This window comes from Cyprinodon tularosa, unplaced genomic scaffold, assembly GCF_016077235.1.
Source record: "Cyprinodon tularosa strain WSP-4 unplaced genomic scaffold, ASM1607723v1 ctg503, whole genome shotgun sequence".
Classification (NCBI taxonomy): domain Eukaryota; kingdom Metazoa; phylum Chordata; class Actinopteri; order Cyprinodontiformes; family Cyprinodontidae; genus Cyprinodon; species Cyprinodon tularosa.
The window spans coordinates 272,270-299,798 of NW_024039234.1; the positions used below are offsets into that span (position 1 = coordinate 272,270).

Sequence of the window (27,529 nt, forward strand, 5' to 3'; positions counted from 1 at the left end):
TCACAGACTGCTTTAATTTTGTAAAACATTCAAAGTAGGGCTGCAACTAATGATTATTTTGTTAATCGATTCATCTGTCAATTTTTTTTTGATGAATCAATTAATAATCATATAGCAAAAGGTTACATAAAGGAGACTTTTTACCGAATTAAAACAGGTGAAACAAAAACTTTTCCACTTGAGGAGTTCTGGATAGGGCATATCGACAGATGAAAAAGTTGTTATTATCTTAAAGCTACAGTGTGTAATAATTACAGGGATATACAGTCAGAAATGTAATATATTATACATAACTATGTTATTTATCATCATCTACGAGCTCAGCCTCTTAACCTTAATATTTGCGTTGCCTTAGAATTCGTTATTTATAATTACATAGGAGCGGGTCTCGCAGCCATGGAGGCAGACATCTTTGCGCTACGGCAGCGCAGAGCAAACAAACTAGCGATTGCGAGATCGCCCATTACGCTCGATAGTAACTACGGCAAGTTGAGAGAGATGAACTGAGACGGTACTGAACACACAGACTAATGAAATACTATCTGTAAAATTATCTATGTAAACAAACCTCATCATTTGAGAAGGTAGGTGATGCGGACGTCGTGGAAGACATTTTGTCCCGTAACGCTCGCCGTACTGTTGGGGGGGAGAAGCGGTGGGGGGGAGATGTTCATGTTGCTGCGGTCTGCAGTCTGGACGTTAAATGTCGCTGAAAATTACACACTGTAGCTTTAAATGCTAAATATTTATGTATTTTTGTACAATCTTGGTATAATTACTAAAGTGGATCACTCTGTCAGTAAAAGGCATGTTTTACAGTCTCTATACTCCAGTTCATGATTAATCGATTACTGAATTAGTTCACGATTTTTTCCATAGTTGATTAATCATGATTTATCTGAATAATTGTTTCAGCCCATAAATATAAGAGACGACTAAGTGCTCCTCAGTGTGCATTCAGGGACGCAGAGGGTTAAAAACTGTAGTACCAATACGATGACTTTGATTTAAAGAAGTTACGTCATAATGTAGGACTTTAAACAACTCTGAAGAAAAACGTTCACATTTAAAGTTAAATTTTCAATTATTTTGTGAGTTTAGGCTATATATTCTTTGCAGGGTTACCAGACGGTGAAAATTGCCAAGCGCTCTTTTATTTTTTCAATAGTTTGATCCGAGTGCTAAATATGGCAAAAGACAAAGAAACCAAGATATGACGAGAGAAGAACAAAAGGAACGGATGATGACGAGGTTTCGCCTCACAGGCGCTTTTAAAGTGGCACCACTTACTCCCACATCTGTGTGTCATTTTAATGACCTTATCATTTCAGCAGATTTCATGCCCTCAATATTTCTTTATTCCATCTTAAGCCAAGGTCCTAAAGCAGACTTAATAAAGTTTTATGGCTTCTTACAGCAAGTCTCTTTATGAGCAGAATTCTCTCATAGAGCACTACCTTCTATTTTATCCTAACAAGTATTCAACATATATTTTAAAAAGGCAGAACTGCAACATGTCATCTGACACTGATATCATTAACGCTTTCATTTAGAGTATATCAATAACTATGTAATAACATGGTAATAAGATAGCAAGTCCCACTGAATTTCTAGGTAGCAAGAAAAACTTTGGTAATAACCCCAAAATTAAGGTATATATGCAGGTAATTACCTGCATGTAATTATTACAATTGTATGTTACTTTGCACCAATGGAGACTTTTGATGGGTTATTACCATTAGGTTACCACATAACAGTTTATATTATTGGCCACCACCTTCCAACAGCTTACAAAGTAAATTGTGACTTGTGATCAGGTTAATAAAGCATAAGATAACTGAACTTAAATTACATATAAATAAGAGTTTAGTTAGTAAGAAGATTGGCTTGCAGTCTTCTAGATTTGGTTTTCTGTTATATGCCAAGTAACAAACATTGCATTTTACTTGATAATGACACTTTAATTTATTGTTGTCGGTGAAGGCAGGCAAGGCAAGGAAAGGCAAATTTATTTGTATAGCACAATTCAGTACAAAGACAATGCAAAGTGCTTTACATGATTAAAATTTAGGAAAATAAAACACAATCAGAGCAAGTAGAAGAAAAACAAAACAATAACAAAAAGATGCAGAAACAAGAAAGAACATTAAAAGCAGTTGGACTAAAGAAAAAAAAAATTAACTAACAATGTTTCAGTTGAACTATTTAACTAGAACAGTCGAAGGCAATCCTAAACAAATGTGTTTTTAGTCTTGATTTAAAGGAACTCAGGCTTTCCGCACTTCTACAGTTTTCCGGAAGTTTGTTCCAGATAATTGGAGCATAGGAACTAAATGCTGCTTCTCCATGTTTAGTTCTGGTTCTAGGTATGCAGAGCAGGCTGGAGCCAGAGGACCTGAGTGTTCTGGAGGGTTGATACACTGATAGCAAGTCTGTGATGTATTTAGGTGCTAAGCCATTCAGAGATTTATAGACTAACAGAAGTATTTTAAAGTCTATTCTGTGAGATACAGGGAGCCAGTGGAAGGACTTTAGAACTGGGGTGATATGCTCTACTTTCTTAGTCTTAGTGAGGACACGGGCAGCAGTGTTCAGGATCAGCTGCAGCTGTCTGATCCACTTTTTAAGCAGACCTGTGAAAACACTGTTGCAATAATCGATTCAACTAAAAATTAACGCATGGATAATTTTTTCCAGATCATTCTGAGACATTAGTCCTTTAATCTTGGAAATGTTCTTCAGGTAAAAGAAAGTCGACCTTGTAATTGTCTTTAATGCTTTTGGAGGTTGCTTTGATATGACTGACTTACATGGTAATAATATTTTGACATCTTAGAGGTCTGACTTTACCCCGTCGACCTAAAATTTGAAGCACAAAGTGTTTCTTGTTACCTAGTAATATAGTGTAACTTGCTAAGTTATTACCATGTTATTACATGGTTATTGAAGTACTGTAAAAGAAAGCGTTACCGTATCATCCATGCCATTTTGAGTCAAGCATTTGATATTTATACAGTCTTCCATCATATTTTCAATACAGCATCACTTTCCTTTGGCTGTTTGCCTGAATGCAGCCTTTTCATTATGTAGGAAAATATATGACAGAACGACCCCTGTAATCTATTGTAATTTATATTGGACAGTAGGGACAGTAGATAGAATAGCATCATAGCAAATTACTTGAAAATGAACATTAACTTTGAAAGTTTCCAGAGAAAATTTGCTGATTAAAACTTCTTTTTAAACTGCTTTTCTGGATACCTGGAGATTTCAAGCTCCTTACTTTTATTTTAGTCTCAACCCCCCAACCTCCACCTCCACCGGGGGTAAAATAAGTGGTGTGTCAGCAGCGATCTACTCGCTTCAGCTGCTTGTTGTCCACTTTGTGTCCATGAGGCAGGGTCAGGTTGTGCATCAGAGCTTTAGAGCAGAAAACGTCTGTCCAGTATAGCATGAAAAGTGTGGTTTGAGCACAGGAGGAAGAACAGACACCAGATGTGGCATTTTCCACAAACATGCCAACATTTCTACCTTCTAGAAAGGGACATATCTGCTTGTCTAGAAGAAAAAAAGTGATCCGAACCATGTAAGCTCCAGCAAATGTTTATAAAAACAGGCTACCAGTCCTTTTAATAATTCTGAAGGAACCGTTCCCTTTTTTCATAATGGTTTTAAATGAGCCTGTTCATGGAACCACATCTGACTTGGATTTGGTTCCAGATTTTATCATTCTAGAGCAGAGGTCTTCATCAGGGGGTCCGCGACCCATAGGGGGTCCATGTAGGTACTTCATGGGGGTCGCGGAAGTTTTGGTTGATTAGACTTTTCTTTTTATGTTCCCCCTGCAATTTTTATTTTTTTGCAGTAATTGAAATGTCTTTAAATACACATTAACAAGAATTCAACACACTGTAGTAAACAGATAAATGGAGGCAGAAGATGGAGCTCCTTATGACACAGGAGCTCTTTCAAGCTGGGAACCGTTTCATTTACAACACCTGTCCCATTAACGAGGAATCAGAATCAGAAATACTTTAATAATCCCAGGACGAAATTACTTTTGTTACATTACTCCATATGTAATAGAGTGACTATAAGAACAATTTGATATAACACAATTTCATATAATATATATATATAATTAGGGGGTCGCCGCTCCATCTCACCATCAGTTTTGGGGTCCTTGGCTTGGAAAACGTTGAAGACCTCTGAGATTTCTTTAGAGCCATGCAGAGTTAGACTTGCAGTGCATAACCTCCATATCTTCACCTTAAAATGTATTAATGACAAGTAAAGCTACCCCAGACCGTCAAACTATCAGTGCCATGTTTGATAATAGGTTTAGTTTTTAATTTGTTTTAAATGCTATGTTAATTTCAATGAAGTGACACCTACCAATGTTAAAAAGTTCTATTTTTTTTTCTGCCATTTCTGTCCAGTTTCTCAAGGATTGTTGAACCTTGATTTCTAATTTTTGGTCAGCAGTAGAGTTTGTTTTTCGTTCGTTTGTGACCTCCTGGAGGATTTCTTTGCTGCCTTTCGGAGCAAGATTAGTTGGCCTGCTGTTATTTGGATGTTTCATCACCATTCCATGTTTTCAACATCTGTTTGTAATGAGCTTCACAGGAGTCCCAAAATGTTACAAATGTCTCTGTAACCTTTTCCAGACTGCGAGATGGTAACCTTATCTTCTTTAGATGAGTGCATGAAGTGCTGCATTTTAAAGGTATGATGGAGGATGTGCTTCTTCCGGCTGGATCATCAAAATAAGTGGTCCTTCTGATTGTCAATCATTCTGGCGATGTGTTTACGTACGTCCTACGTGCTCGTCCCCATTTTCACTTACCGGTAGTGAGTCTGACATAGTGGAAAAAATACAAATCCTCTTTCGTAAAATAAGCATGTATGAGCGATGCAAACAACAACTTTTAAACAGAGCCTGCACGAGGAGAAATGGGCTGGTGCACGCTCTCGCATGCATTTAAAGGCATTTTAGGCTTTCCCTCTCGGGAAATGGTACAGGGTTGTGCATGTGCATTTTTATTAAAGTGGAGAGAGCGGGTCTTTTCAGAAATTTGTGAAAATTCCCTAACTATACCTTTAAAATTGTTTCACCTACTTCATGTAGTGAGATTGATTATTTCAGCGATCCCTGATTCTGCTAGTCAGGCAATAATTTCCAAACTTATAGAATAACAAGGTATCTTTTCTTCCATTAAATAGTTGTTTCCACCCTTTATAAAGGAAGCTGCAATTTGGAAATTTACTCTGGTTGAATTTGTTATTAATATTAATTTTATGCTCTAAACAAATAAATGAATAAAAGCACAAAAAAATGATCTGTAGGAGGAACTATAAAGCACTGCATAAAAAGAGATGCCTGCATCTAAATGAAATTTTTATCTAACTTTATTGACATGTTTTGGTATATTAAAGATGTTGGTTTTCTCGGCGTTCTTCCAGACACTGAATTTGCAGCCCCTTCCCTGATATTTGCCCTTTAAGAAGGGGACAAATGTCAGCTCGTACATGCGGCAGAGTGAGAGAGTGACGCACTAATGAATTTTCTATTTTACCTGCAGACAAACACAAATATGTCAGCCAATTAAAATTCACGTTTTCTTCACTGATCATTGAGGTGTTTACACTGTTGGTTATCATGTTCTTTTTGTAGCCTGGGGTTTAAGAAGCATCTAAAAAAAACCTGCCAGACTCAAACGCCCTGATAAATTGGTTTTACTTGTGAAACTATTTGCTTTACTACTCAATCAAATCTGTTTTTGGACGTTACTTCCATTTCATTCTTCATTAAATCTTCTTCAAATTCTTCTTCATTATATTCCGCCCCCCTCTTTATTTGTTGGTCTCTTGCTCCTTTTGAATGGTTTTGCAGGAATTATTTGAGTTATGAAGACAAACCTTCATGCAGTGATACTGGACAGAACTTTGAAAATACAAGAGTTGTTTTATAGTTTGGAAATTTACAATGACATGATTTGGCAGATTTGTGAATATACAGCTTATGTATGTATGTAAGGGTTCCTATAAGATGTCAGTAAATCGGTTAAACAGATGCCATATCTATATATTTCCTTTGCCAGGATCAATAAAAAAATCTTGCAGTTGGACTCAGTTTTATATGGAGGACCAACTCTGCCATATTTAAAAATAAATATAGAAATAAATAAATCCTCAATAAATAAGCATACAATTAATTTCCCCAAAAAATACAATAAACAAATAAATGTAAGTGGAAATGAAATTATACAGTGAGACTTAAAAAAAAAAAGTAATATTATAATGGACAATAAATAAATAAGGTAATTATTACAAAGGCGAATAAATAAATAAGCTAATTAAAAGAGATATATACATTTGTTTCTCACTGTATAATTTCATTTTTTACTTACATTTATAAGTTTATTGTATTTTGGGGGGCAATTAATTGTATGCTTATTTATTTGTTGAGCATTTATTTATTTCTGTATTTATTTTAAAATATAACAGTTTAATGCTGTCTGATCAAATTTAAATAACTTGTACAAATGCTCTTTGTGAAGGTTTTCAAACACCTTTGAGGGTTTTATAAAAAAAATTACATGACACACCAACAAGAAGCAGTGCAGGGTGTGAGATAGAAAGAAAAGAGCATTGGGTTTCAATTTTTTTGACATAAAATCTAAAAAACTGAAAAAATCTTCCATGAATTAACATAAAATCCCTAAATCTGTTTATTTTATAACCAGCATTTGCTGCAATCACAGCTGCAAATCCTATGGCATATGCATGGCACATTCACACATCAGGACCATTCCACTTACAACATGTTCAAGATGAGTCGTGTTTGATAGGGAGCGATGTAAACTGCTAGATGAAACCTATAAATAGACCTTCCTGTGTCATTCCTTTAGTACTGGCTTTCCTCTTGCCACCATTCTTCTCAGACCACCTGTATTTATACAAATTCATACTAATCACATGATTTTTGAATGGACTTAAATGCACAGGATTTTATTTAATGGCATCAGATTAAAGTGGGCTGAATGAAGCCACAAAGTCGATTTCCTTTTTAAAGGAAAAACCATGCATCACTTTTTCATTCCACTTCATAATCATGTTCTACTTTCTATTCATCTATCACTAAATCATCAATGAAATGCATTGGAGCTTGTTGGCGTAATGGTGTAAAGTACTTTAAAAAACCAAGCATTATGAATGCTTTTGAAATTCACTGTAAGTGATTGTTTTTGAAAATACAGAAGTTAATGTATTACACATTCGGTTTCTGTAAGAACCTGTCAGGTTTGATTTAAATTAGCCTGGTTTCTAACAACTCTTTCAAAATAAAACACCTGCACAACATGGCCCCCATGTTACCCTACTGAATTGTGTTTCATGTATCATTAAATTGGGACATTTATTCTCCAGAAGGAGGATGTTTTATCTCAGCCAACTGAACAAGGAAGCTCCAGAGGAAAAATTCGTATTCATTACTCACTATCAGTTTAAACATGTGTCTGGACATGTTTAAACTGAACAAATTAGATCTTGCTGCTTCGCTCTATAAACATTTCAGTGGAAACAGGCAGAGAACTGTGCAGCATTGCAGCCAAATAAAGGGGCTGAGAAAACAGTTGATCTTATTCCCCTTCATACACATTTACTCTTATTAAAACTGTTGTTTATTACTAAAATTGTTTGCTGTCATTGAGTTCCGGAGAATGAAAGCTGTGGTTAATGTAAAACCTGGAGGCTCTCTTTGTTCAGTGGATTCAAGGCTCCGCAAAGATTTAAGCTTTGTTTTTTTCTTAGCCTCTCTTTTTACTCACCGTCTCCACATTTATTTTTGCTGGTGTTGCGCCGATACCATTTTTTGGCCCCGATACCTGGCTGTGCAGTATCGGCCGATACTGATACCATACCAATACCATCTGTTTGAAATGTATGAGTGTGTCTATATGAAGAACTGCATACTACTTGGATGTAAAATACCGTAATTTTCAGACTACAAGCCGCACATGAATATAAGCCGCAGAAGCTAAATTGCATGATGTGTACATATACAATCTGCACCGGACGATAAGCCGCAGGTTTTTTGTGTTTAATTACCATATGTTTCTTGCACAGAGAGGATTGTCGGGAAAGAGGCAACTGTTTGGGGAAGCTCCTATTTATTAAAATTTCAACACAATTAAATTGAGACAATTCTTCCAGCGTCTCACCATTGACTCGTTGATTCCGAGGTTACGTGCAGCGGTTCTATTTCCTTTGTTTACTGCCAAATTGACTGCCTTTAACTTAAGAGCTGCATCATATGCATTTCAACGTTTGTTTTCCATATTGTGTCACACAAAGTGTCTTGCGCTCGCAATGTTTGCTTTCTCGGAGTCTGCTTCCGGAGGATGTCCGCATTCCCGCGCATGCGGCTACTTGTGTGTTGAAGCAAATGTGACGTCAACATGGTGGATGGTAAAATCCATAGATTTAGGTACCGTATTAACCCTAGTGGCTGTTAGCTGTAAAAGTCCATAGATAAGTCGCATTGTTATATAAACTGCAAGGTCGAAAAATGGTCGAAAAATTGGGGAAAAGTTGCGGCTGATAGTCTGAAAATTACTGTAATTGCCATCATGGCTTTGTCAAGCTGCTGCCTACCTTTGTGAAGCAGGAAAAAGACTAATACAATGTGAATCAAATAGAAATTTTTATTGCCGACCTGAAATGGGTGACAATAGTTGAATAAACTTTTGGCTCTCAAAGTGTTATCGGTTCCCTATATGTTGGTACTCCGCGATACTGGTATCGGCATTGATGCAACACAAATTTTTACCACTTGTAAAAATTAGTAAAAAGCTTTAAGGTTGGTTAATATTCTATGACAAATATTATTATCATTGCATCATGCAGAGACAAACCATAAAAACATTTCGGATAATATAATCTAGAGTCCTGAGCCCAGGATCACAGTCTGATCTTGAGCTCACTGTGGTATCTAATAGTATATTACGCTGAGATGAAAAAAGCTGATTCTTTTTTTGATTTTGGTCATAATTTTACAGCATTATGTTTTAAATAACAGTTTTATACATCTTTTTTTTTTTTTCAAAATGCCATTGTACTTCAAAGAGCTTATGTTGCTGCAAACTCTAACAAGGTTTCTAACAACTTTAAAAGAGAAACTGACCCACAGCATGATGGTTCCCCCGCCTTAGCCAACTTAAGCTTCATGAGCTCTCTGTAAAAACAGTGGACATTTGGACACAGCAATACACCGTTGGGAACCAGTTGTAACGGAAACAAGAGTTCGACAAAGGTTCCTAGGTCCAAACTGTGTTAACTGGAACTGAGGGAAGCCACCTCCTATCTTGGATGTGTGCATAATGCAAAGGGTTTTTTGCATATTTGCAGAAATGGGTGTCAATTTGTTTACAAAAAATTCTCTCCCTTTAATTAGTAGCCAAATAGATTGATTTCTGTCAAATCTGTAGTGTGATTTTTCAGGTGAAATAAGATATGAATTTATCTAAAAGCTTTTTATTACTTTCTCAAGTAAAATGCAGGAAGCAATCAGACTAAACTCTGTAATTCAGCCAACAGAAGCTCTTGGCTTTGACACAGATTTTTCTACATGCTCAGATTGTTTTATGGTTTATTGTTTTTTCTTCCCTCCTGTTTCTCTCAGACCTGATCCACTGCACCAATGAGCTGAACGTCAGCATCCCCCATCTGGCAGACACGCTGCTGGAGCGCACGACAAGCAACAGCTGGATAGTGGTTTTCAAAGCGCTCATCGCCACACACCACCTCATGATGTACGGCAGCGAGGTAAGCTCAACATATCAATGCAGCGACTTCTGAGACAAGGAAAAACACAGAACAGCGGTTTATCATCTCAAGGTTGAAATGGAGAACATTTTTGTGACAAAACTACATTTTTTTAAAAACCTGTAATGTGGTGACTATCCCGTTCAATTACACTTGAAAACAAAAAAATATGCAGAAAAGAAAAAGCAAAAAAAAAGATGCTATTTTTTAAAAGGTTTTCACTCTCTTCAAAAATCAAGAGTCAAGAATCAACAACGATTGTTTTCACAGCTGAAGTGGTTTACGAAATGATGGAGAGTGGATTAATAAAAGAAAAAGCATCCTCCATACAGCAATCCCCCCCAGTAGGAATATTGCTAGCGTCCAGTCCAGCCGGGATGGTATCTGAGATGCCCTTCAGGAGGATCCACCATATTTGTAAAATACTGTTAAACCAAAATCTTTCATAAATCTGAAATTCATCTCATTCAGCTGGGGAGCTTTTTGTTGTTGCTTTTGGATGTGATCGACATCTCTCAAAGAAAACCAATGCAACAATTTATCTCCTTTTATTCACATTTTCCAAAACAATGCAATCTTGAAATGTTTCATACCCTTCTTAACAATCTGAAAAAGAAAATCCTTATCTGCACAACAACAACCAAACCTCTGAAGTTTAAAAAAAATGACCAGTTGGTCCCAGATCAGATTACTCACCTTTAATCGGCTGCCAACAGTCCCAGGCTATGTGTGCGTGGTCCTTCACTGTTTTCCTGCAGATAGGAGAAAAAAACAAACCCTACCTTTGTGCAAAAAGCTTTATTTTTCTATTTTATCAAAAGGAGTAACAGTTCATACAATATATTGGTTGCAAATTAGCCCTCCCTCACATACAGGGCTGTCCCTAAGCTCTGTTATCATCACAGTAAGAATAAAGAAACAAGCTTATCTGCTGAGAAACAGAGTGAAACCCTATTTGTCATCAAGTCTACATTGTAAATACCGATGGTGGGTTGTGATACTGAGAACCTCGGGTGGGAAAATAACAGACTTGTCTAAACGGTCCTTTTTATTTATAAAGCTCAGGTTATCTGTCTGTCTGTTAACAAAGTATTGGTTTAAATGTGCGTGAATGTATGGACTCGCTCTCTCTGCAACTCTTTTTTTTTTTTTTTCCAACATTACATTGTTCTGCACTGCAAAAAATTTCTTAAATCAAGTGTATTAAGCCTTAATTTGAGCAGGTAAATAAGATAGTTTGCCAATGGAATGAGTATTTTTACACTTAAAATAAGTTAATTAGATAATATGCACTCGAAACAAGACAATGCAACTGATTTTTCTTAATTCAAATGTAAATCATCTTGTTCCACTGGCAAAGTGTTTCATTTACCTCCTCAACTTAGGATAAAATGCACTTATTTTAAGAAAAAATGACTTATTTAGATTTAAATTTTTTGCAGTGTGTTTAAATGAGACGATTAAATTGTATTTTTTTTTTCTATTAAGCAACATAAAATAATATTGGGTGTTACCTGGGGCTCTAGAGAAACGCTGAATGATGATGTTTTCTAGTCACATATCCTAATAATTAACCTCTTCTAAAACAAAAAAAGCTGGATATGCTGCTCTGCAGGTAGCTGCAGTATCTTTCCAGCTCTCCTCTGTCTCTCAGAGGGACATCTTGCTCGTGTCCGACGCAGACTGATGAAGCGTCCCGCTGACATTTCAGTGGTCAGCGTGATAAGTCGCCTCGCTCTGCTGCTTGCCCTTCTTCTCCTCAACAAGAGAAAAACATCAAACATGTTTCACAATGAGCAGTTCACATCAGATGAGACAGAAAGGATTCGGCAGACATGACCGGGAGGGTGATGACTCCCTCAAAGTATGGAAACATTAAAGCTTTTAGTGACTCCATTTGTGGCCTGATGGTTTGTGGCTGCATAAACTGCCCAGGTCTCGTTTTAACAGCTGGTTTTGAAGTTAGAGAAATCAGTGAGGGTATGAAATCAAAAACAAGATTATTACTCTGAAATCACAGGGATACACTCCACAAAAATATAAATGTAACACTTTTGGTTTTGCTCCCATGTTTTATGAGATGAACTCAAAGATCTAAAACTTTTTCCACATAAACAATAAAACCATTTCCCTCAAATATTGTTCACAAACCAGTCTAAATCTTTGAAGGTGAACACTTCTCCATTGCTGAGAGATAATCCATCCCACCTCACAGGTGTGCCATATCAAGATGCTAATTAGACACAATGATTAGTGTGCAGGTGTGCCTTAGACTGCACACAATAAAAGGCCACTCTGAAAAGTGCAGTTTTATCACAAAGCACAATGCAACAGATGTCACAAGATTCAAGGGAGGGTGCAACTGGCATGCTGACAGCAGGAATGTCAGCCAGAGCTGTTGCTGGTCTATTGAATGTTCAATCTTTACCATAAGCCATCTCCAAAGGTGTTTCAGAGAATTCATTAAGAATACATCCCACCAGCCTCACAACCGCAGACCGCGTGTAACCCCACCAGCCCAGGACCTCCACATCCAGCATGTTCACCTCCAAGATCACCTGAGACCAGCTGCTGAAACAATCGCTTTACATACCAGAACTGCGCAAAGTGTCAGAAACCGTTTTAGCGAAGCTCGTTGCCCTCATCATGGTCTCCGACTCACTCCAGTTCGTTGTTGTAACTACCTCGAGTGGGCAAATGCTCACATTTGCTGGAATCTGGTGCATTGGACAGGTGTCCTCGTCACGGATGAATCCTGTACACTGTTCAGGGCAGATGGCAGACAGTGTGTGTGGGTGAGCGGTTTTCTGATATCAATGTTGTGGATCAAGTGGTCCATGGTGGCGGTGGGGTTATTGTATGGTCAGGAGTCTGTTGTGGACAAAGAACCCAGGTGCACTTCTGGTCACAGTGGCCTTTTATTGTGGGCAGTCTAAAGCCGGACTTACACTGTGCAACTTTTTTGCCTTTTCGATGCGACTTTCCAGTTGTGCGAGGATTTTCTGATCGGGCCGACTTTCAACCTGATCGTGTGTCGTATAGTGTACAGGGGGTAAAGAGGGGTGATCAGCCTCTCACGACCGCCTCTCACGACCACCTCCCGATCAGGAATCGTGAGGTCGGGAGAAAATTTAACATGTTTGATTTTCAGTTGACCATCGTGGGCAAATCGCTCAGTGGGCAAACAAGGATTCTACTTCTTCTCAGACGAAAACACAGAAGCATGGTGGGGATACGAGTGAAATGGAGTTCTTTCTGTAAAATTGACGTAGTAGTCACGTTTGCTAAGCCATGTCTTTGTCCAAATACGTCGCCGCCTTTTCTTTTCAGGGCTTTCATCACAAAATTGCCAAGGCAGCATGTTTCACTCTAGTGAGCTTCATATTCCTTTTCTACTGGTTTGGCTTCTGAATAGATGATACCAAGTGGTAACTTCTCTCTCCGGGGCTGAGTCCCATGTGGTTTTTAGATGTGCAGTGTGAGCAGGTAGATCGGATCAGAGCGTCGGGCCGCACATGCATCGTAAGCTGTGAACTGTACGGTGTATTCTAGACTTAAGGCACACCTGCACGCTATTCATGGTGTCTAATCAGCATCTTGATATAGCACACCTGTAAGGTGGGATGGATTACCTCAGTAAAGGGGAAGTGTTCGCTATCACAGATTTAGACTGGTTTGTGAACAATATTTGAGGGATATGGTTTTAATGTGTATGTGGAAAAAGTTTTAGATCTTTGAGTTCATCTCAATGGGAGCAAAACTAAAAGTGTTGCATTTGTATTTTTGTTGATTATATCTCTTGGGTGATTTCATCGTAATAATCTTGTTTTTTCATTTCTCATCCTCACTGATTTCTATCCCTTTAAAGCCAGCTGTTAGAACAACGCCCAGTCAGTTTATGCAGAACCAAAATTGTTACGTTTATATTTCTATTGCGTGTATTAACCAAAGTAAGGTTGGTACTATTGCTCATTTAGCTGAAAATAAAGGAGTTAGTAGTTAAAATTGTTATTGGGTTAGAGCATTTTTAGTGAAAGCAAAGAGTTTTAGTGAATCCGTCTTTAATATTAAAATATTGTTATTTTCATTGTTGCCAACTAAAAAAAGAATTTAATTTATTGAGCACTTTTAAGTCCAGACTAAAAGAACCTGAGCTGACTTCCTTAAATTGCAATTTGCTTCATTTTTATGGCATTTTAATTTTATAACTCTAATGTCTCTGTAACTTTTGGAGCCCTTTGGCCAGGACACTCTAGGAGTAAAAAAACAGGTCATACATTTGACTTTCATGGTTCAATAATAAAAAAGGAAAAATCAAATGTTAAGAAACAAAATATTCAGTCCCATTGGTGAATTTCTCAGTTAGAATAAACTAAAACCTTTTTTTAGCATTAAATAACATCTATTGCACACAATTTGTTCTTAAGTTATATTTATAAAATGAATTGACTTTTACAATTTTTGCAAAACTGCAGCCCCTCAGTAGAGTATTAGCTCTGCTGAGGTAGCAATACCTCATACAACATAGGAGTTCTGTTATGAACTCCTCTTTTAAGAAGACTGAATTTGGAGAAACAAAGTCATTAGCTGATTGTTAATTGTAAATCTCTAACCCTTATTTAGCTAAGAGTTGCTGTTTCCTTAATTATAGATCTCTTGTGTTACAACAAACACAGCAGCTGGCTTGATCAGAGCGGGGTTGTTTTCACGCTTTCCGAGTTCTGCTGGCTGTTTATTAATGCAAACAACACAGAAGATGTTATAGATTTATTCAAAATCTCGGGGTTACTCTGAAGATCCCGCTGAACAGAAAAGCAGAGTGAAAACAACAACTCCGTACTCCACTGATACACATACAAGAGAAATGAATAATACAAGATTGGCCTTTCCTTTTAGATAGCACTAGAGTTCATAAAGTGCATATTTTAAAACTCCTAATTAACGTTTTATAAAGCTACGCTGGATCCTAGGGATGCTGTTTATGAATAAGTTTTGCTGAGATTCAACTTGCATTGATAATTAGAGGAGACAGTAAGACTTTGTTGTCTGCATGATTTTAGATATTAGCAAATTAGTCACGTGACGCAGAAAGGCTTGGTAAGAACATGTTAATGTGGGGTAAGTGGGCTTTTGTTCAGGGTAAAAAAAATGTCTTAGGGTAATTTTTTCTGGTGACGCATAAAATCACCTTTTGAGTGCATAAAAGGATGTCAGCTGACCTTTTTTTCTGATGTAGAATGAGGCAAAATCATAGTCAGATTAAAACCCACCTTCTTTTTTTGCTTTTTTTTTCTTGTGTTGAGTTTTTACATGAGAAAAACAACAACAAATTAAACACAAAAAACAGCCCATTCTTGATTGGCTTAACAAAACAGTGTCTTTTTTTTTTTATTAGACCCTTCTTTAGCCTCCAATAACGCTAAATTAATAGTTGATAAGATTTACTAGAAGAATCCACCAGCACATGTGCAGCAGTGAAAAAGAAACTAGGGCACCTCAATATTAACTTTGTTATTAAGAAATGCTCACAAATGCCTAATCTTATTTAACTTATCTTTGAGAATAAAGGGATTTAATTGCATAGAAAACTACTTATTTCTCTTTATAAATAAAATATATCACTAAGAATCTTTTGTGCCGTTCTTCCATCCCTCCCTTCCAGCTTTGAGATGTTTGAGGGGTTTTCCTGCATTCAAATCCTCATCTCACCAAAGATCTAGTTCTTATTTTATTTTATTCTTACTTTTGGGATTTAATGTTTTGTTTTGGGTCAGTTTTCTGTATATGGGTCCAGCCACCTATAACGTAATCATGGATGGTCTTCCATATTTCCAATGCACCTTCTGATACATGGTAGACTTCATGGTGGATTCATTGATTATGAGCTCATCCAGTCCTGCTGCAGACTATGGATCTAATGATGACATTTTTGAGTTTTTTAATAGGGCTGAAACAATCAATCAGATGAATTGTGATTAATCGATTAATGAATTAATCGTCAACTAATTTGGTAATCGATTAATCGTTAACTGGAGACTCTAACACATGCCTTGAGCTGACTGAGCAACCCACTTAGAGTAGTTATAATATACAAAAAAAAAAAAATATATATATATATATATATATACATATTAATATATATATAATTATATATATATATATAATGACATTACATATATATATATACATTTTGCATTTCAGATAAAAAAAAAATGTTTTTTTTCATCTGTCAATATGCTCTATCCAGAACTCCACAAGTGGCAAAGTTAGTTTCATCTGGTTTAATTTCATAAAAAATCTTCTTTAAGGAACCTTTGCTATCTGATTATTAATCAATTAATTGGAAAAATGCTCAACAGATTAATCGATTTGCTAAATAGCCATTAGTTGCAGCCCTAGTTTGTAAGACTTCTTCTAACATGATGCAATCTGCTTTTCGAGTTAACCATCTCAAAGGGCCACAGTTAGGTGCACTGGCAGTTCTACTGGTGAGGATTTTTTCAGAGTAGATGGGCTGATTTAGAAATCCTTTGACATATCTTTTAATTTTTTTATTGTACTCATAATCTACAGTATCCTTTATGAAAACCTCAGTCTGGGTAATTATATTATACGCTTCAAAATGTTGTCTTGAAATATGATTCAAAAGGAGCTTAGCTTCTCAAAACTCGTACAAAAATGCTTCCTCTGTAACAACCCCACCTGCCCATGCGTCTCTTTAACAACGCTTTAGGGAGATAATTCACTAACTTTGTCCTCTTTGTTTTGTCTGTTTTCCCTCCATCAGAGATTGATGCAGTACCTCGCCTCCAGAAACACGCTCTTCAACCTCAACAACTTTCTAGATAAAGCTGCTCTGCAAGGTGATTTAATGCTGCTTGACTGTCTGTAGACTCAGCAGTGCTGTACGTCCGACAGAAACGGCTTTCTGTCTGAATCTCCCTGGCTCTGTTACACCATCAATAAGCCAATGTTCAAAGCTAACTTTAAACAAAATAGTTTTTCTTTTTCTTTTTTAAGAAAAAAAATCCAATATTTGATACAAGTTGCTGAATGTTGCTGAAAACTGGAACAAAGCTCAGAGTGTGATTATATATTGAGAAGGCAAAGTAAGTCATTAAAATTGAAGCAGTAGAGAGCAGGAGCTTGTTTAGCATACACTGCAAAACCAATCCAGAAATAAGTCAACATTTCTTAAATTAAGTGCATTTACCCTTCATTTAGACATATACTGAGACTTAACCTTATTTATGCCTTGGCATTACTCCTTTAGTGATATTCTGGTTCCTTTAGTGTATAGAGCACAAAGGGCAGAGTTAAGGCAAGATGCCATTAAAGATAAAAACAAAACAAAAAAAAAGACAATATAATAAGAGTCTATGTAGTACAAGAGAGCATAAAAAAGTTGTATTGTCCTGGAAAATGCTTTAGATATAAAATATCTGCACTGTGGAGAGCTAAGGAAAGTGGTTGACTTGGATTATTGCACTTGTGCTAATAAATTAAACATAAATAAATACAAAATAACACAGGCCACACAGTAGTTGGCCTGTGTTATTGCACAGTGAGAGAGAAGAACATGAGTGACAATAGATAATGTTTTGCAAAAGATGTCCAAGGTAGGGGGATTTGTGTAGGTAGATAAGAGGATTTGCCAATTGAATTTAAGTTGAAGTATATTCACTCTTAAAATAAGATAATTAGAAAATATGCACTTGAAATAAGATAATGCAAATGTCTTTTCTTATTTTAAATGTAAATAGTTTTGTTCCATTGGCAAAGTGTCTCACTTACCTCCTCAATTGAAGAACAAATGCTCTTATTTTAAGAAAAAATTACTTATCTAGGTTTGGATTTTTTCCAGTGTATACCAAGAAGGGAAGCAAGGAATAACATCTAGATAAAATAAAGAATTATGGGATGCATATGAGATGTGATCAGTCTCTTCCTTTCTCTTCTCCAGGGTATAACATGTCAACTTTCATCAGACGCTACAGTCGATATCTGAATGAAAAAGCCATGTCCTACAGACTAGCAGCAGTGGACTTCACCAAGATGAAGAGAGGGTACACATGAAGGAATGACACACAGAACATATTAAGGTTACTCTTTTGCACACCGTTTTTATGTCTGTTTCAGGGCTGACGGTGTGATGCGAACCATGAACACAGAGAAGCTCATCAAGACTTTGCCCATCATACAGAACCAGCTGGATGCACTGCTAGATTTTCAGGTAAGTACATCAATTGTGGGCAGTGCCTTGAAAAAGGCTCTTAATCCTTTTTTAGGTCTCACAACCTTAAACTTGAAGTGTATATGCAGTTGTATTTAGCTCTTTGCTGTTTGTAAAATAGCTCAAGCCCAGTTAGAATAGATGAACAGAGATTTTCAAGTCTTGCCACAGAATATTACCAGGATTTGGGCCATTCTACCGCATGATTTATTTTATAATGCTTTTTAAGCCGTCAGTCTGTTCACCCTCAATCACTGTTTGAAACTTCAATAGTAACCTTCCAACTCACAGGGCGACATGAAAAAAGGTTCCTTGTTTTGTCCTTTTTTTATGTGAGGATCCCTGACTAAAATACATTGAGGTCCCTTAACCTGCACCAATTATTTGCAGCGCTATGGTGGTTTTTCTTATTTATTTTTTCATTGGCATTATGCTGGAATATTAGCCTTCGTCCCAGTATCAGTGCACTGCAGTTCTGTCCCGTATTAAGTAATATCCCCCATGTCATCCTATAGAGCAGGGGTGTCAAACTGGTTCCAGAAAGGGCCGTGTGGCTGCAGGTTTTCTTTCCAGCCAAGCAATAGCACACCAGACTCCAGTCATCTCATCAAGGGAGTCCAATCTGAATATGATGACTTGATCAGATGAATAGAGTCTGGTGTGCTATTGTTTGGTTGGAAAGAAGACCTGCAGCCACACGGCCCTTTCTGGAACCAGTTTGACACCTGTGCTGTAGAGGAACTCTTCAGGATGATGTGCAGTTAAGGTTTTCTGCCTGGTGGGGTATTTTTTAAGTCCAGTTTTGGTTTCTTCTCACCAGAGTGTTTGAGAAAATCAACTTTACATGATATTAAACAAGAATTTAAATGCTTCAAAATTAGTGTTGTGCCGATACCGGGCAGGGCCCTAATACTGCACTGAAATGGTGGTATCGGTATTAGAGAGTACCGACAAATTGGGCTCCGATACCATTTTGAGAGCTATTGTCACCCATTCCAAGTAGGCAATAAAAGGTTCTACTGGATTCACTTTGTATTAGTCTTTTTCCTGCTTCACAGAGGTATGCAGCAGATTGACAAAGCCATGATGGCAATTATTTTACATCAAAAGTCACCTAAAAAGAATATGTTGTTACCATGAAGTTAACCTCTGCCTGCAGCACCACAGAAGCTAATTACGGTTAGCACAGGGTTAAATAACGGTTATTTTTTTACTGAACAACGAAACGACATCATGGAGTTCTCCAACTTCCCCGAATCTCATCTGGCCTGCTTCAGCCACTTTGAAGGCAGCTCAGGATCCGAATGAATCTTAAATAAGTCAACACCATCCTTATGGGGGCTAAAGCAAAAAGCTGCAACACAACATGAAAGCATAGCTGTATCTGAATCAATGGAAACTTTGGCAGATGTCCATAACTAAACACTGTTCCAGCTCTCAGTTGTTCTCCAGCATACGTCAGCCTCCCTCAGTCACTAAGCGGCACTAGAGTCACACACAATTTTTTTTTTAATTAAAAACGATTCTATGCCGGCAGCCTTGATCATCGATATTAACATTTTGGTCTAAAAAAATTCTAGAAAATGTCTATTGTATCATCAACACTTAGCTTATTCTCCTCCATTATTTTACTGCAAAGGATCATGGGATATACAGTGTTGTATAGCGATAACCTGACTTCAGTGCCTTAATAAGTCTGTTGATAACTTAAAAATAGAACTCACTTAATTGTTGTTAAATCTGACATTGATGTATTGGTAGGTTTGCAAATATACAGCACACCATTACTATTTCAGTGGATTGAAACTAACCTAACTCAGTTTTAAACTTCTCCACAACGTCACTTGTCTGATGTGTCCCTGCTGGTTAATTAAGCTGTTTGTTCACTAAATCCTTTTATCTCAGTGTAAAAGCAGATGAATACAAATACCACCCTTCTTAGTTTTTCCTTGTCCTCCTTAAAACAAAATAAAGTCTGTCTTGTTCAATGAGATTAAATCGCATGAAGTGATGTGAAAAGCTCAAACTTGTGTTGATTTTTCCTTCCAAACAGCCAAACTCCAACGAGCTGACCAATGGAGTGATCAACACAGCATTCATGCTGTTGTTTAAAGACTCCATACGGCTGTTTGCTGCTTATAACGAGGGTGTCATCAACATGTTGGGTGAGTGGAAATAGCATGGGCACGCCGCCCTCGTGCATCACGCACTGCGCCTGAGGCGTCTGGGTCTTCTTCTAGCAAAGCAGACAAAGATGAGTCCTAGTTGTTTGGGTAAATAAAAAATAAAAAATCTATTCAATTCAATTCAGTTTATTTATATAGCGCCAAATTCACAACACAAGTCATCTTAAGGCACTTTACAGTTCAACCAGATCATACAGTCAAACTGATTCAAAGTTTTCTATCTAAGGAAAACCAGTTGATTGCATTGACTCATTGACTCAAATGCAATCCCTCACACTAAGCATGCTTGTAGCGACAGTGGAGAGGAAAAACTCCCTTTTAACAGGAAGAAACCTCCAGCAGAACCAGGCTCAAAACGGGTCAGAGAGGAGAGTTTCCAAGCTGTCCTGCTGTCTGTTTTCAAATGTTTTCAAATTCATTGCCTAAATCTGCAATGAATTTGTCATTAATTGACAGTGGAGACATACCCAAGCATGGCCGTGGGAAGTGAGGGTCGTGCAGCACCCCCTAGTGGCAAGAGGGAGATAAAAAACATTTTTTTTAAATACTTTGCACAATTTATCAAATTTCTTATGATTATTTTGGGAAATTACTTTTTTATTCTACTATTTTACGTGTATTTGTATTTAGATTTAATTACTCTGAGTCCTAATTACACTGTCATGGCAACGTCAAGCAAGCTACGGCGTGGTATGCCGCCCACGGCAGCAGACTAGTAAATTACACAGTCTAATGACAGAAACGAGGAGGAAATATAGCACAGAATAACATTTCGGATTTGTCAGCTCATGAAAGACTTTATCTCCACTACCTTAGAGCGCACCTTAATATTTGGACAGTTGTAACCAGGCAGGGCACCCTGCCTGTAGCTCAAAGTAACAGCATGGTGCTGCCGCACTCTTTCTTCTATTCGTCCGGTCTAACCTAGCCATAGTATTTTAGAGAGCTATTTTGATCTTGGATTATTTGTGTAATGGAGGTGGAGAACTGTTCAATAACATTTAAATAATATAATTATTTCCTTGTGGTTTCTGTAAAAGGATTCTGGAGCTAATAGAGTCATGTGTGACATAAACACAGTGACTCAGGTTAATACCAGCTGACCAAATCTATAGTGTTATTGTCAAGTTTAATTAATAGCGCATATATTCACCTCAAAATGGATGATGTCTGCGTGTTACAGACCCTGGTTGCGTGCATTAAAGTGTAATTGACAATAAAGTAGTGAATCTCAATCTATTTACTTATTTATTTTTATTGTATTTTAATTAGGCTTATTAGCCTCGTGAGACCATCCTGATCTTGCGAGCTTTCAAGGTTTCACCCGCAGATCAGTCTGGAGACTCTCCGTTGAAGAAAATTTGGAGCCGTTCACCAAACGAACGTCCAATCAGCGTTGGCTTTGAGGCGGGTTGAGGTGTGACGCAACGAGAAGCGCGACAGTTCAGTCTAAAGAACATGGCGGCTGCAGCCGATGAAACTAGCGTAAGCGTGGCTATCGAGCAAGGTTTATCGGAATTACAGAGTATTTCTCCACTGAAAGAAGAGCAAAACACTGCTCTGGAGGCTTTTCTCAGAGGAAAAGATGTTTTTGCTCTTTTCCCGACTGGTTTCGACAAGAGAAGCCTGGCTTGTTGTGTTTTCGTCGTCGCTCTGTTAGTACGTCATATGCTTCGTTGATCTGATTGGATTAAATGGCCCGTCTATCACCAACATAGGCCAATCAGCTAACCAGTATTTTCGCCCCTTCCCAAAATTACTTCAACGGAAGGTTTCTAGATGGATATGCGGAGCAAATCCAGCAAATCCATCTGGCGGAGTCAGGTTATAGGCTTATAGGTCTTTTGTCCAAATAAAGATCAAAAAAGATTCACAGCACTCCCTGTTCAAAAGTACTTCCAGCGGCCCTGTACCCACAACATTTAGAAGTTCTCATTGCAACAATAGGGATATTGACTCGAAGGGACTGAGTATCAATATACACCACATTTTTCCTATTTCTTTTTGTGCAAATGGTTTAAAAACCATGAATACTTTTCCTTTAACTTCACAGTTACTGTTACTGTTAAAAACCGACAGACCATTTCAAAAGAATGTATTGTAGCTTGTTTTGTTTTTTTCTTCCGACAGAGAAATACTTTGACATGAAGAAGAATCAGTGCAAAGAAGCGTTGGAGATCTACAAGACCTTCCTGAACAGAATGACTAAACTATCTGAGTTTCTCAAAGTGGCAGAGGTATTGTTTGTTTACTCCGTTGCCTGCTAACCTGGAGACGATGGGAATATCGGGTTGGAGCAAACCTCAGCAGCCTCCACTAATCTGGACTTGCATAAATCCATGACTAAAAATGAATTACTGTATTCACACAAACACAGAAACTTCAAACTGTTGAGATTTGCTCCAGATTTCTGTCACCCACAAGATTCTGACCTGCGGTCGATATCTACCCAACCGGACTGCAGATCAGCATCTTAGGGGCTCCTCTTACTCATTTTGTTTCAAATCTCTTTTTGTATCTGGAAATTCTCCTGTTTCTCACAGTTTCTCCGTTGCCCCTGAGATTTCTACCAGACAGCCATTATTGATTCAGTCTTAGTCTCTCAGAGGGCTTTCATGTACAGCCTTCCAACTGAGGGACCTCTCGTGTGCTGCCTGCTCACATGCCTGCACCGCATGCCCAAGCAAGCTCTTTTCTATCACTATCTCTGTCCCTTATTCCTCCTACTAGTTAAAAAAAAAGATATATAATTTGTATTTGATGGCTTTTATCCAGTGAGCAGCTTCTGCCAGACTTCACAGTGAATATAAATAGTTTTTTCCTCTGCAGACTGCGTAGCACTTCGCCATGCGTCATCTTCAAAGGCTTTCGCACTGCTTGATTTCGTTCCCATTTGGAAGAAGGTTTGGGGTGCAGCCGCTTGATCCACAGTAAAAAGAAAGAAAGAAAACAAGCGAACTAACGTTGACTTTAAGGACCCATTCATTTTATCTGTCTAACAAATATGTTTGTCTGTTTTGTGTGTCATCTGTGTCCCTCCCCTCCTCCTTCTGTTCAAAGTCAACATTAGTTGAGTGTCTTCCTTTTTGGATGTTTTGACCTGTTGTCCTCCCTCTCACTCTCCACCTCGCCCGTTCAGTCAGTCGATCTGCTCCGCATTCATTTCCAACCAGTCTCCAGATTTCAGTGTGTGTGTGCGTGCACATGTACTCTGTATATATGTAAACTATATGTATATATAGGTGTTTGTATGTGCGTGCATGTGCCCTCCTCCCCTCCTCCTCTGTTGTCTTCTGTTTGTTTTCTTTTCCAGCCACTGCATGAAGTAATGGATGCTTGGGTTTGATTCTTCTTTCTCCCTCCTCCTCCTCCTCTTCCTCCTTCACGTGCCTCTTTCCCTTTTCGTTTTTCCAACTCTGTGGTCTGTTGGGTTTCTTTTTTTTGGTTTATTTCTTGTTTCAGTACAACATTTGGTTTATTTTCATTTTGCCTCCCTCCTCCCTCCCCTTTCCCCTCCCTTTTTTGTGACACAGCGAGTTGGGATAGATCAGGGCGACAGCCCCGATCTCACACAGGTCAGTCTACATCTAATCTCAATCAGTCAATCAACCAGCCAGTCAACTAGTTTATGAATCCGTCCAGTCAGTCTCATAATGCTTCATTCTTTAAGCTCACGTTCCCTACTCACCCTACAGACCTCCCCACACTGCAGCTGCCCCGTCTTCTTCCTCTCTTCTTCACTCTCCCTGAATTCTTTGTTTTGCTTCTCTTTCTGTTTGAGTCTAGAATAGAGAGGAAACAATAAACAGAAACCTGAAAAATGGGTTTGAAGCAATATTTTATTTCTGCAATTTTTATCTGAGGGATTTCATGCCTTTTTTTATCTGAATCATTGCAGAACAAATTTTGCTCAAAGGTAAGGTTCTTGCTAAAGAATTTAATCAGCTGGGTAACAACTTTTTTCTTTTTCTTAGCGTTGTTTGAAGATTTACTTTAGACGGACATAACAGGAATGTAGAATGCCTCACAGAGGCGTTGGGACTTCTTGAACAGATTGACATCTTATCATGTTAAAACAGCAAACTTTGATGCATTTCATTGTGATCTTATGTGACAAACCAACACAAAGCAAAAACTATATATATACACTATATTGCCAAAAGTATTTGCTCACCTGCCTTGACTCACATATGAGCTTAAGTGACATCCCGTTCCTAATCCATAGGGTTCAATATGACGTCGGTCCACCCTTTGCAGCTAGAACAGCTTCAACTCTTCTGGGAAGGCTGTCCACAAGGTTTAGGAGTGTGTTTATGGGAATTTTTGACCATTCTTCCAGAAGCGCATTTGTGAGGTTGCACACTGATGTTGGACGAGAAGGCCTGGCTCTCAGTCTCCGCTCTAATTCATCCCAAAGGTGTTCTATCGGGTTGAGGTCAGGACTCTGTGCAGGCCAGTCAAGTTCATCCACACCAGACTCTGTCATCCATGTCTTTATGGACCTTGCTTTGTGCACTGGTGCACAGTCATGTTGGAAGAGGAAGGGGCCAGCTCCAAACTGTTCCCACAAAGTTGGGAGCATGGAATTGTCCAAAATGTCTTGGGATGCTGAAGCATTCAGAGTTCCTTTCACTGGAACTAAGGGGCCAAGCCCAGCTCCTGAAAAACAACCCCACACCATAATCCCCCCTCCAACAAACTTTACACTTGGCACAATGCAGTCAGACAAGTACCGTTCTCCTGGCAACCGCCAAACCCAGACCCGTCCATCAGATTGCCAGATGGAGAAGCGCGATTCGTCACTCCAGAGAACGCGTCTCCACTGCTCTAGAGTCCAGTGGCGGCGTGCTTTACACCACCGCATCCGACGCTTTGCATTGCACTTGGTGATGTATGGCTTGGATGCAGCTGCTCGACCATGGAAACCCATTCCATGAAGCTCTCTGCGCACTGTTCTTGAGCTAATCTGAAGGCCACATGAAGTTTGGAGGTCTGTAGTGATTGACTCTGCAGAAAGTTGGCGACCTCTTCGCACTATGCGCGTCAGCATCCGCTGACCCCGCTCCGTCAGTTTACGTGGCCTACCACTTCGTGGCTGAGTTGCTGTCGTTCCCAAACACTTCCATTTTCTTATAATACAGCTGACAGTTGACTGTGGAATATTTAGGAGCGAGGAAATTTCACGACTGGATTTGTTGCACAGGTGGCATCCTATCACAGTTCCACGCTGGAATTCACTGAGCTCCTGAGAGCGACCCATTCTTTCACAAATGTTTGTAAAAACAGTCTGCATGCCTAGGTGCTTGAATTTATACACCTGTGGCCATGGAAGTGATTGGAACACCTGATTCCAATAATTTGGATGGGTGAGCAAATACTTTTGGCAATATAGTGTATATGGTGGTGTTTAAACAAAAAAACCTAAAGAAGGGAGTAACGAATCAGGTCAGAGTTAAGGTTGTTAAGAAGTTTAAAGCAGAGATACTAACCATCTAATAGATCTACACTCAATTTATTTTCTTTAAGGTCCTATATATCATGCTTTCTTTTAAGTTAACTGCAGACAAATATGATGAAATATGTCCTTTTTGTATTCCACTTTTTATGAAGTAGTTGTTTTCTTCAAACTCAAAAGAATGACACTTGCCTCATTATCTACCTCTCCCTGTGTGTAATGTTGCCCTAGAGCTGCAGCAGCACTGTTATAGTAAAGTTTCAGAACAGACGACCCAGAATTCTGGCAGGACAGACCGTGGAATAATTTAAATCGTTTATTTAAACAAGTGGATCCGTGGTAACAGCGGCTACGGCCTCTATAACAGCAATGTCTATGGGAGAGAAACACAGGTTAGTGACCATAATGTGACATAGGATGATTATGAACATGTGAGTCACTAACCTTGTTTGACAGTTCAGTCCGTGCCCAGAAAAAGAGGATGATTCCAGGCGGTCGGCTGACAAGACGCAGCGGTCTCTGCCAGAGAGTTCCAAACACGGAAGCCTGGAAGGCTGCAGAGCTGACAAGAGATCAGATCCGAGCAGACAAAGGAAGGCAGGTAATCCACAGGGCAAAGTCAAGAGGCAGATCCAGGTTCAGTCCAAAGAAGAATCCAACAGGAATCTGAAGACGGGTCAGGCAAACAGATCAGACAGGCTCGAAAGTCCGAATACAGAAACTAAAAGTAACGCTCAAAACCTCTCTACACCACAGGCTCAAGAATAATCTGGCACTGATGGCTGGGATCAAGTTTAAACAGTTCGAGTTTAGACAGAAGCAGGGTAGGTTGGATCAGATGATCAGACAAGGAGAAGTTACTGCTTAGTGAGCAACATTCATGAGGATTACTCAGACATGCATAAATCAAGCAGGAAAAAAAACACTTTGGGGATGGTTTTAATGAGGAATAACAAAACAAGATCATTTGAAAATCATTAAAAGTTCAAAGAAGTTATTTTACATGATAGATGCCCTTTTCGATAAAGAAGGTATGTCACATGTGGGAATCTTCTAGGTTCTCCACTTCATTTAACAGGTTCTTGACAAGAAAACGATCAGGAATATGAAACCCCATTTTTTTTTTCAAAGTGTAGATGTGTAAGAAGATGTTCTGCTAAGATGAAACCCAAGCTAAACTTTTTGGTTTACAAGAAATAATATGTGGAGGAAAACTACCACTGTACGTCCCCCTGAACAAACCGACCACCGCGAAGAGGTTGTTGTGCATCGATTGAACAATTTATTAGGTTAAAATACTGGAAATCCTGAAGAAAAGCTGTTAGAGGTTGCAAGACAGTTGAGATTGGAGCAGAAGGTCCCCTTCCAACAAAATAAGATGCTAAGCAGTCTCCCAATGGAGCGGCTAATATCATATACTGTCAGTCCAGAATTACATTTCATATGTAGAAAGACTTTAGAATTGATGTTTACAAATGGTCTCTCTAGCCAGTCTGAATTGGCAGGAAAGATATTGTAAATATAATTTCCCAAATTTTGGTTGGAAAAAGAAAAAAACATACATATGCAAACTCCAAATCCTTTGTGTTTGTCTGTTACATAGAATACCAATGGAAAGTGGTTGAAGTTTGTGGTATTTAAGCATAACAAAGTTGAAAAAGCAGGAATATTTCTCAAGAAGTCCTTAACATTTTTTAATTAGACCTTTTTTATGTAAAAAATAAATAAACCAAAGACCTCTGTTTACAGAAAGCTCACGATACAAGCAAGTTAACTGTATTCAACCTTTTTTTCCCCAATAAAAGCAACAATCAGAACATTTTGTTCCCA

General features: G+C 38.3%; 1 protein-coding gene across 2 annotated transcripts in view; it reads left to right on the top strand.

Moving 5' to 3' along the window:
• The window catches only part of LOC119795214 (phosphatidylinositol-binding clathrin assembly protein-like), a 50,337-nt gene that overhangs the window by 4,328 nt on the left and 18,480 nt on the right, over nt 1-27,529 (top strand). The window contains exons 2-8 of one of the 2 annotated variants that reach the window (XM_038303090.1): nt 9,683-9,825; nt 16,613-16,688; nt 17,789-17,891; nt 17,965-18,058; nt 20,112-20,223; nt 22,375-22,481; nt 23,778-23,819. In XM_038303090.1, coding sequence (XP_038159018.1) covers nt 9,683-9,825; nt 16,613-16,688; nt 17,789-17,891; nt 17,965-18,058; nt 20,112-20,223; nt 22,375-22,481; nt 23,778-23,819 — 677 coding nt within the window. The remainder of the gene's footprint in view (nt 1-9,682; nt 9,826-16,612; nt 16,689-17,788; nt 17,892-17,964; nt 18,059-20,111; nt 20,224-22,374; nt 22,482-23,777; nt 23,820-27,529) is intronic. The other variant, XM_038303091.1, reaches the window with a different exon arrangement.